An 11,164-nucleotide genomic window follows, 5' to 3' on the forward strand; every position below is an offset into this window, starting at 1 on the left:
GACCACAAACAAACACGAGCAAATGTGACTGAGGCCACATTTACACATAGCCGGGTATTTAGAGAAACGAATATTTCTCCCCCTCCGTTTTCAATAATAACATCGTGCACACAACCCGCATAAATACGCCGTCGAGCGCCTTTATAACTATGCTAAACCTATGGGCGGCAGTGTAGGGAGAAGGATAAAGCCATGCAAGCCAATCAGAATCCTCAGAATCGACAAGAGAGAACCTAAAACCCCGTTTATCTCAGTTGACACGACAACATATAACCGGCGTTTTCAGAAATCTCCACTTTGGCCGGAGTTTTTAGAAATAATAGTTTTCTGGGATAAAAACGGCGTTTTCGTGTAAATGACAGGCCAAAACGCAGAGAAATATCTGCGTTTTCCCATCGTGTAAACGGGGCCTCAATTTAATATGGTCTACCAAGACCAACGCTATCTCATAACCATTTCGTACAAATTCATACGAGTGATTAAAAGGGCTAATTCGTATGAATTTTGGATGATTTGTCTAAACCCACGTGATGGGTAGGTTTAGGGACGAGGTCAGGGGTCATTCGTACAAATTCATACAAATTTGGCAACTCATTAAATATGTACGATTTAGCTAAAATTTTATGAATTTGTACGAGTGAGGTCGTATGAATTTGTACGAATTAGCCACCTCGGAGATCGGAAATGCGGTGAATGATTTCTGACTGACATATAAATGAACAAATCAAACAAAATGCAAACAGGAAAAAGTGAAACCACTTCTGGATAGAGTCAGTCTAGACCAATGAGAGTCCGGCTGTGTCCAAAACACACATGATTTATCTCATGGTCTGTATCTTCTGCTGATGTTTAGAGTCCAGCAGTGAAAAACTATTTCCACAAACACATATTAGACTTGTTTTCAGTTTATACAATCACAGTTAAACGCTTTTTGTCAAGACAAGATGTTTTTTCTGTTTATTTCTTATAATTGCATGTACTATCAGAAGACAATATAGTCAACTTAGTAAATAAGTATGACATGAATATATCTAATTCGAGAAAACATTTTTTTTTACACTTTTGAAGCTTCACCTCTTAAATCTTTTTAATCTTCCATTAATTTGAACAAATAAAATAAATAGACAATTTCAATATTTTATCTTGTAGAATTAACCTGAATGTATTTAAAATAAAATTGAGTGTTGATCATTTGCAACAGCTTTTCATGTGAGTGAGAAGGCCTGATAAACGTCTGAAACTCTTCTCACACTGAGTACAGTAGTACGGCTTCTCTCCAGTGTGAACTCGCTCGTGATATTTCAGGTTTCTAGACCGAGAGAAACTCTTGTCACAATATGAGCACTTGTAAGGTTTTTCTCCAGTATGAATTCTTTGGTGCAGTTTCAGATTGTCAGCTGTTGTTAAGCTCTTCCCACAGTCACAACACACATAATCTCTCACTCCATCATGTGTTTTCTGGTGCAGTTTCAAACCGTCCAGTCGTGAAAAACTCTTTCCACAGAGAGAACACACATAAGGCTTCTCGTCTGAATGAACTTTCAGGTGTGATTTTAGTTGTGATGATGAAATAAACTCTTTACCACACTGATCACAGCTAAATGGTTTTTCTCCAGAGTGAATGCGCAGATGAATTCTCAAACTTGTTGAATCTTTGAAACTTTTCTCACACTGAGTACAGTGATACGGCTTCTCTCCAGTGTGAACTCGCTCGTGATATTTCAGAGAATCGGAAAGAGTGAAACTCTTGTCACAATATGAGCACTTGTAAGGTTTTTCTCCAGTATGAATTCTTTGGTGCCGTTTCAGACTCTCAGCTCTAGTAAAGCTCTTCCCACAGTCACAACACACATGATCTCTCACTTCAGTGTGTGTTTTCTGGTGCAGTTTCAAACTGTCCAGTCTTGAAAAACTCTTTCCACAGAGAGAACACACATAAGGCTTCTCGTCTGAATGAACTTTCAGGTGTGATTTTAGTTGTGATGATGAAATAAACTCTTTACCACACTGATCACAGCTAAATGGCTTTTCTCCAGAGTGAATACGCAGATGAATTTTGAGTAATGATGAAGATGTGAAACTCTTCTCACACTGAGTGCATGGATACGGTTTCTCTCCAGTGTGAATTCTCATGTGTTTGTTAAGGTCTCCTTTGTGTCTGAAACTCTTTCCACACTGTGAGCAGGAGTGCAGCTTTTGGGCTTTTGTTCCTTGAGTTTTGAAGTCACAGTGTTTCTTTACTTCGTTCAGTTCTTCTCTTTGCTCTGTTATTTCCATCTGATCTAAAATGAACATATCAAGTAGTTATAATCAGTTTAAGTAGGATCATTTCAGGGAAAATTTAAGTGAACACAAGCAGACAACAAGAGAATAGGTTTCTGTCTGTGTGAATATAAAGTATCAGATCTTTGATGTTGAAGGTTTGTTAAATAATTCTCATTCATTTGAATAATAAAAATGTATTTGACACATTGCTTTATACATGGTTAGGATCAATTAGACACATATCTACATCATTTATCATCAATATCTACTTACTATTTCAAAGCAGTCAACAATGAAGAATCAAGAATGGACACCAACCTATTTGTTCCTCAGTATCTTCATGTTTTATTCTGGATGGTTCTGGATCACTCATGTCTTCAATCTCCTCTTTAATAAACTCCATCTTTAACAGTCACACAGATTTCAGCTGCTACTCCTGGAGTTTGTCCTTCTCTTGTAGGATGATGGGAATATTCCCAGTATTTATTGGTGAATTGTTGTGGGAGGGGCTTCACTGCAGGTGTGAACTGTGATCACTGTGTGATACTGACGCCCACAGGACCAGATCTGGAAAAATCAACAAGATTTTTAAAAATAATTTATACTATATTACTATAACAGAAAACACATAAGATCCATTTCCAGCCCTATTCTATGGTGAGACGAGCTGCTTATATATGCACATGCCCCCTGTGGCAGCCTCTGCGCTCGGTTCAGGATGCGCCCCGATTGGTTAGTGCAATTCTCAGCACTGCGTTCATTTAATAAAAGGCTTAAATAATAGGAGAAAATTAGTTTTCCATATAGCATCTAGAAAGACACAGTACTCGTTCCTGTTATCTCAGGGAACCAAGGTTACGTTAGTAACCAAGATGTTATATTATTCAATTAATATCTTAACTAATCAGAAATCGAACAAGATTAGAGCTCCTTGACTGGATACTTCTCCTTAAACGCTCGCTCTTCTATTGGACTTTTTTTTGAAGATTGATTCATAATCATGTACTCGCATGTTACATACTGCACCTTTAACAAAACAATGTGTACAGACTGAATGGGGGGGGGGGGGGTATTCTCATAAAAACTGAAATCATTTCAGAAGATTGTGATATTTAAAAAGAAAATGTTGTTTAGGTGGCAAAGTTATTTTGAAACAACACCAATGTCTATGGTAAAATTGTAACATGTAAAATGCAGATAAAAATGTGATTTAAACAACTTTGCAAACAGTTTTGACGAAACAAATGCTTTTATACAAAACCCCAAAATTATGTATGCAATCGTGTATGAACAAAAACGACAGACATGCTGAATGAAAATGCAGAATCACTCTCTGACAGAAGGTGGCGCTTGTGGAAAAGCAGAAATACAGCGGATGCACAAGCAGCACTGCGCTTATAAACACCACTTTATTAGGCATTACTGAGATAAGATAAAAGAAGATGCCATTGAAACTTTTTTGAAGAAAGTCATTTCTCTTCAGATATACATTCAAATAAAAGAGAAAAGAGTTAGATCTGCACTAATCATGAATGGTCTATTTCAGTGTCAGAAAGAGAGTTTGCAGGTGTGGTTTCTGTAGCCTTTAATGGTATTTTTAGTAGAGGTCGACCGATTAATCGGCCGATTTTTAGCATTTTTTTAACATAATCGGCATCGGCCAATATCCACCTATATCAAGCCGATTATTAGGCAGGCGCACACGTGTACGACGCACGCTGCCCCTAGAGTCATTTTCCAGCAGAGTGAGCAGACCGCAGACCTTCAGCTTCCAGTGCCTAAAGAAAACGGTAAGGATTCCATTCTTATAACTCCTTTATATTTCATTAAAAACTTTTGATATGTTACTGCCAACTTCGAGAAAAAACATGAATAGGCGACATAACGTTCGGCTACTTTGGATATTGATAGCGTAGTTGAGGTTGCATTATCACAGCAGAAGGGTTGCTATCATATGAAGGTAAATGAGTAGCAAAACTCGAGAGCACGTAGATGTGAATTTGAGAACTTGTAAAATAAATATTTGTACTTGTATGCTCAAATTTACACTCACAGCTCTGATGTGAAAACCTGTAAAATAAAAATCTGAAGTTGAATGTTGAAATTTGTACTCGCAGACAATAGTCACAAGCCTGTATTCTGAATTTGAAGCTGCAGACAAGTAGTCACAGATGTGTAAAATGCCATTCACAAAAATACAATGACTGACACAAACGTGTAATATATATTTGCACTTCTTCTTACATTCATATTCCCAGTACAACCTCAAATAGGCACTTGCAACTCCTCAAATCTGTCACTACAAGTTCAAATTTCGCGCCTTGACTTTTGCTACTCTTTTCGCGATATATGAGGTGCAAAACTGACTTGTGCACTTGCAACTCAGCGGCGCGAGAGAAGGGGCGCGGGCGGGAGCGGGGGTGTTTAAAGGAGCCGTTCTATTGGCTGGCGCCTAGCCAATGAAATGGGTCTTCTATTGTACGTGATGATTTGTTTTTAGATAAACTTGATTTAATTAATGATTAATGCAGAAACCAATCGATTATATCTCTTTTTGTTAATATTTCTTCTCCTCCATCTAAATTTGTTTGGGTTATGTTTCCCTCATTTGAGTGGGAACAATATATGTTATCGATTTGTTTTTGTTATTATGAAAATTGTATATTCATCCAACTAAATGGAGTATTTTAAAATAAGCAGCCTTTAAAATGCAGTTTGAGTCTGTAAAGTTTTAAAAAAATCAAAAAGCCCAGAGATCTGTATCTCTGCTAAATGAATTTAACATAGCCTATGTTTGTGATGCCCTTTATTATTATTATTTTTAAATGTTTGTTTGTTTCTTTTTATTTAAATTATTGTTGTGTTTCAAGTTATACAAAATGTGAAAATGTGTATAAAAAATGAAAAGAAATGTGACAAGAACTTGATATTGATTTCTGTAATTTTGAAAACTCAAAAACCTTAATAAAGGTTTTTTTTTCTCTTAAAAAATAAGGTGGATAGATATCCCTCATTTAGCAAAAAAAATAAAAAAAAATAATGCCTTTAGACTGATATTAATATAAATAAATTATATTATCAAACTCAGTAAACACCATAGCCTACTAATAATCAACGACACGCGTTTAATTGTACATTACGCATTTTCCTCCCAGAGAAAACCAAGAAAACGCTTAATGAGGCTTAATGGCTGTATAAAAATGCTTTGTAAAAATAAAAAACACACAATTCGTTATTATTAATAAAACAGGCAGCAGGTTTATTTACACTGAACACAAATTTGCTTTCTTATGTCATATTCTGGGCTCGTCTGCTTTATAGTAGGCTATGCTTAATTACTTTAGTGTTTACTGAGTTTGATAATATCATTTATTTATTTAAAATCAGTCTAATGCATTAAGCCATGTTGGCGTTTCAGATAGTCCACGAGGAGGCGGGTTTCGTGACATCATCACGTACAATAGAAGACCCATTTCATTGGCTAGGCGCCAGCCAATAGAACGGCTCCTTTAAACACCCCCGCTCCCGCCCGCGCCCCTTCTCTCGCGCCGCTGAGTTGCAAGTGCACAAGTCAGTTTTGCACCTCATATATTGCGAAAAGAGTAGCAAAAGTCAAGGCGCGAAATTTGAACTTGTAGTGACAGATTTGAGGAGTTGCAAGTGCCTATTTGAGGTTGTACTGGGAATATGAATGTTAGAAGAAGTGCAAATATATATTACACGTTTGTGTCAGTCATTGTATTTTTGTAGATGGCATTTTACACATCTGTGACTACTTGTCTGCAGCTTCAAATTCAGAATACAGGTTTGTGACTATTGTCTGCGAGTACAAATTTCAACATTCAACTTCAGATTTTTATTTTACAGGTTTTCACATCAGAGCTGTGAGTGTAAATTTGAGCATACAAGTACAAATATTTATTTTACAAGTTCTCAAATTCACATCTACGTGCTCTTGAGTTTTGCTACTCATTTACCTTCATACTATCATGTCACAATAAGCAAGCAAGAATTTAGCAATTACAGACAGTAAATTTGAGACTTATTTTTTCTGTTTGTGTGTCTTATATTTGAGAGGGTTATCACTCAATGCAGAGAAATAAGTAATAAAAAAGAGACCAACGCACTGTAAGCTAGTGAAGGACTGGCTTTGCTTTGCTAGCGTCGTCGCGGCACTGGTGCCTTAACGACCGTTATCTACCGGACCGAATATCAACACGGATTTCTGTGCTTCATTTCGGTGCTACTGTTATGCATTTGTTTCTCTTGGATGCTCTGAAAACGGACGTTAGAATAACAGAAACACCGCTTCGCTGCATGTGACGCTAGTCAGCAGATAACTTTAGCATACCTGTGTAATATTTAGTGTTGGGCTGGTTTAAGGTGGGGTATGTATTTCTCTTTTTTGGCCATTTTTTCAAAATCACTTAAAATCCTATTCCTAACCCACTTACAGCCACTGAGTTAGAAGCACTGAAATAAAAATTAAGCAATTTAATCATCTGTGGAACGGGCAGGACTCGAAAAACTCCAGCCAATCATTTCCAAGACCACCTAGAATCATTGGACAGTAAGTGTGTCAATCAAACGGCCGTACCATCCCCCCCTCCATGTCCATGTTCTTTGAATGGGTGGAGTCAAAGGAAAGAAGGTGGGACCATTTGAGTTGTGTATTTTCAAAATCTGCCGGCCGTTTTGCAAATCACATACCCCTTTAAGGATGAGTGCTACCAGAATGGTGTGTCGATTAGAACACAGGAATGAGTCCAGAAGTTAATTCTCAATTGATTTATTGCCATTTGCTTGCTTTCTTCATTCTCCCATTTTCTTAATATGGCTTTACAATTGCTGCATATTGCTGGTGTCTACAATCAAACAAAGTTAACTTTACTGATACAAATTATAATAAAAAGTATACATTCACATAAACAAAGGAAATCTTTAAACAAATCAACAGTTATCAAATTCATATCAATACAAAAGGTTTAAATAAACTTACAAAGTCTTAGAAGCAGCAAACACATGCAGCAAGCAGAGGAGCAAACAGTCAGCACAAAGAGAGACACACTTCTTCTTCTTCTGTTTTCTTTTAATGGCGGTTGGCAAACAACTTTTATGTGTGCATTACCGCCACCTTCTGATATGGAGTGTGGATCACAATAGCCTTTACTCGATTCATTACTCTTTAAATATATAAATAAATAAATACATAAATAAAACCAATAAATAACTACATAAATATCTAATAACATTATTAATATTAATACATTATCATTCACATCCTAATTATATACAACTTTCAAAAAACGCCTAAACTCATATCCTTTTAATAAGCCCTGTTTTATTCAAAAACACAAATATTGCTCTATACCCTACATGCCCTGAATTCATTTGTAATATTTCCTTCATTTCAAATCTAATTTTTCCTTTACTTAACCAGTCTTTCATCCTCATTCTTTCCTCCTTATACCTATGACAATCAATAATTACATGTTCTACTGTTTCATTAATATTACAGACGTCACACATCCCAGTTTCATGTTTCCCTATTATTTTAAGCGTACTACTTAATCCAGTATGCCCAAATCTCATTCTCGAAATAATGTCCTCTTCCTTTTTATTCCTATTACTTTCTCTCATGCCTCCAACACATACACAATAATTCAATATCGCGATACAATTGTTTTCAATAATGGTAATATGATTTTTGAACACATTTCCAATATTTCTATAGGCCTATACTTTACAGGCATGGACTACGTTTTAATTTTTACTGCGTGATAAATATAAGCAGCAAGGCTAAACGGTTCATATGTTCATTGCATAGACTGTAAAAAAAATAGGTTCAATGGCCCTCATTTATCAATCTTGCGTCGAAACGGGCGTATATGTTGGCGTAAGATTATGCTTACACTCCTCTCACCGCCTGATTTATGAAGCTGTGCGTACCTTTGAAATTCAGGTGTACGCAATACCTGCCCCTTGATAAATGCCGCGGCTGAAAACGATCGTCATTAGATTAACACGCCCCTATATATTCACGTCTCCGCCTCCCCCACGCCCTCATTTTACGCCATGGACACACGGAAGACGGCAAAGAGGAGAATCTTCTCCGGTGGAAATCCAGTTTAAATCGCTGGTTGGTTGAGCAAATGACCTATCACAATGCATTATTTTACAGCACGTGTTTTGAAACTATAAGCGTTGAATTTCGCATGACGTCACATGTAATGGGGTGTACAATAGTGATGATGATGTGAATAATTGCATGACAATTTGTAATATTCTTCTTATTAGTATTATGATTTTGATTATTAATGACGCTTATTGTTATTTAGAAGAAGAATGTCTTTGTTATTATTATATATTTTACAGTGTGTCATAATATATCATATCTTTAGTTTGTCAGTGCATTTTGTGGTGTTAGGAATTGTTTTTCTGCGCATTTCAGCACTAACTCAAAACGTGCGTGCATGTACACCACCTCCTGAGCTGGCGTAGGATTTGAGCGTGCCGTACGCCAACGTCCATATTGATAAATCGCAAAGTCACCGTGGTTTTGGGTGTACGCTGGAAATTTGGTGTACGCACTTTTCATAAATGAGGGCCATTGTCTCCAAATTGACACTTCGCTAAGCCCCGCCCCCCTTAGTTACTGTTGCTATGCCTGACAAGCTTACGCGCCTGGCACGTCTATTACAGTGTGTATGCACCGGTGTCAGACATTCCCAAGGAGACAGTTAGTCATTTTTGGCGAACAGGTGAAATATCTGAGAGAGCAAGACAAAAGGGACTGCAGTATGCATTCGAGGGATATATTCATGACACAAAATGCAACAGATTAGAGAATAATTTCATCAAAATTTAAGCTAAAGCCTATAGGTCCCAGCGCAGCAGGCGCCTCATACGCTGATCATTCAAATGGGAAACACACAAATTGAGAAACAGCTGTTCATGCATAGCAGGGTAAGTGAAATGTGAAAATAATCAAATAATTATAAATCAAACAGTTTATCTATACATCTTGTGGCATAACACTAACACCGGGAGAGCCGCGATCGGATTGGGGTAAAGTTACTCAAGTAACGTTAGGCTGTCGATTAACAAAATGCTAAAATATATTTTAAAGTATGTCAGTGAGCCTCCGTCTTAATTACATTTACATTTATTCATTTAGCTGACGCTTTTATCCAAAGCGACTTACAATTGCTATATATGTCAGAGGTCGCACGCCTCTGGAGCAACTAGGGGTTAAGTGTCTTGCTCAGGGACACATTGGTGTCTCACAGTGGATTCGAACCCGCGTCTCTCACATCATAGGCATGTGTCTTATCCATTGCGCCATCACCACCCCAACACCACTCCAACATAATTAAATGCTTTTTGTCAGGACAAGATGTTTTTTCTGTTTATTTCTCATAATTGCATGTACTATCAGAAGACAATATAGTAAACTTAGTAGCCTAAATAAGTATGACATAAATATATCTATTTCAGATTTTACAAACACAATTTTTTTTTACACTTTTGAAGCTTCACCTGTTAAATCTTTCTAGTCTTCCATTCATTTAAACCAATTTAAAAAAATAGACAATCTCAATATTTTATCTTGCAGAATTTACCTGAATGTATTTGATGTCTATTTCAGTGTCAGAAAGAGAGTTTGCAGGTGTGGTTTCTGTAGCCTTTAATGGTATTTTTAGTCATGTACTTTAACCTGAGGGGTAAAACATAAAACACACATTGATAGGTGATTAACACATAAAGTGATGATCCTGTAGTTTGTCAGACACTAATGATGAGCTTGATGTGCCAATTTACAGAAGATCTCAGACATCACCATAATGAATGAGGTGAAAACAGGGACAATTGAATGAGATAAAGATGATTTTTAGCAGCTCAGTTAAACGATATGGCGCTGTCATATTATTTGTTAGACTGTTAATTTGCTAATTTTAGTTAGGCCTACATGTTGTTGTTGTTGTTGTTGTTATGCCCAATTCTCATCAATCACTAAAACAGTTAATTCATTCGTTCAAAAACGCTCATACATCCAGTAATAGAACAAGTCATTGAATCAATCATTCAAAACGATTAAGAAATATAATTTAAATATTTAGTCTATAAATAAAAAGGCTGCATTGCAACAGAGCCTCTAGTAAATGACATGTTATTTGGTTTAATTGCCTATTCATAATTCTCAATTTATCCAGAATACAGCAAACAAACTCACTGGATGAATGGATGCTTTGCTCACCGTGACACTTGGACAACACTTCTTTATATGATTCACTACAGAGCTTGAATGTCTAAAACTCTCTCCACATTAGCGCTGCTTCTCTCCTGTATGAACTCGCTCGTGTGACTCCAGTGCAGACAAACATTATTCACGATATGAGCGCTTGTACTCTGGAGCTGGTTAATGTTAAACTCTGTAATCTGAGAACATCTCTCACCTGCAGACTGGAAATATACGGCATCCGAAGAAAATATTACACATTTGTCCTTCATTCACGATCGTTAACAGCGTCACTTTCAGCCTCAACTGGTGAAAGTTTCAGCTCGTCTCTCTCGCTTCTCGCTTCTCTTTTGCGCAGGCGCAGAGCGCGATGTCATCATGTTTCTTAAAGGGGCCGCATATTATACCATTGTATTCAAATGGTTAGTTCATTTAGTAAGGCAATAGAGCATCACAGTCCCGCCCACAGCCCGAGAGAGCTTTGGTGCCGGAAGTAAATTTCCCATTAATTTCTCCCATTGACTTTTGGAAAAATCTGTATCTAAAGAGTTTTAGAGCATGTCTGAGGATAACCAGCTACGGCTGAACTCATAAACATACAACATATCATTTTGAGTGAAAAAACGAAGAGAAAATCCAAAAAAAAGGCAAAGGTACAAG

The 11,164-nt window shown here is 36.9% G+C and overlaps 1 protein-coding gene across 4 annotated transcripts; it reads right to left on the minus strand.

Annotated features, from left to right (window-relative positions):
• Window positions 1–657: 657 nt before the first annotated feature.
• On the minus strand, window positions 658–10,882 carry LOC306997078 (uncharacterized protein). Of its 4 annotated transcripts, none has more exons than XM_079610141.1 (4): window positions 10,722–10,879; window positions 9,888–9,982; window positions 2,584–2,832; window positions 658–2,282 (listed from the first exon to the last, which is right to left on the minus strand). In XM_079610141.1, exons 3-4 carry the CDS (start codon window positions 2,666–2,668, stop codon window positions 1,189–1,191), a joined length of 1,179 nt encoding a protein of 392 aa, XP_079466267.1. In that variant the 5' UTR covers window positions 2,669–2,832; window positions 9,888–9,982; window positions 10,722–10,879; the 3' UTR covers window positions 658–1,188. The 4 variants fall into 4 exon arrangements, with proteins under 4 accessions (XP_079466267.1, XP_079466269.1, XP_079466266.1 ...); XM_079610143.1 differs by having other exon boundaries at window positions 10,523–10,858; XM_079610140.1 differs by lacking the exon at window positions 9,888–9,982 and having other exon boundaries at window positions 10,722–10,882.
• Between the last annotated feature and the right edge of the window lie 282 nt (window positions 10,883–11,164).

Source organism: Phoxinus phoxinus, assembly GCF_949152265.1.
Source record: "Phoxinus phoxinus genome assembly, chromosome: 4".
NCBI lineage: Eukaryota > Metazoa > Chordata > Actinopteri > Cypriniformes > Leuciscidae > Phoxinus > Phoxinus phoxinus.

Excerpts from the sequence above, each read along its gene's own strand:
- LOC306997078 (XM_079610140.1), bottom strand. The coding sequence starts at position 2,668 with ATGGAGTTTATTAAAGAGGAGATTGAAGACATGAGTGATCCAGAACCA. Across the intron at positions 2,283-2,583 it reads AGATACTGAGGAACAAATAG|ATCAGATGGAAATAACAGAG; the intron begins GTTGGTGTCCAT and ends TGTTCATTTTAG.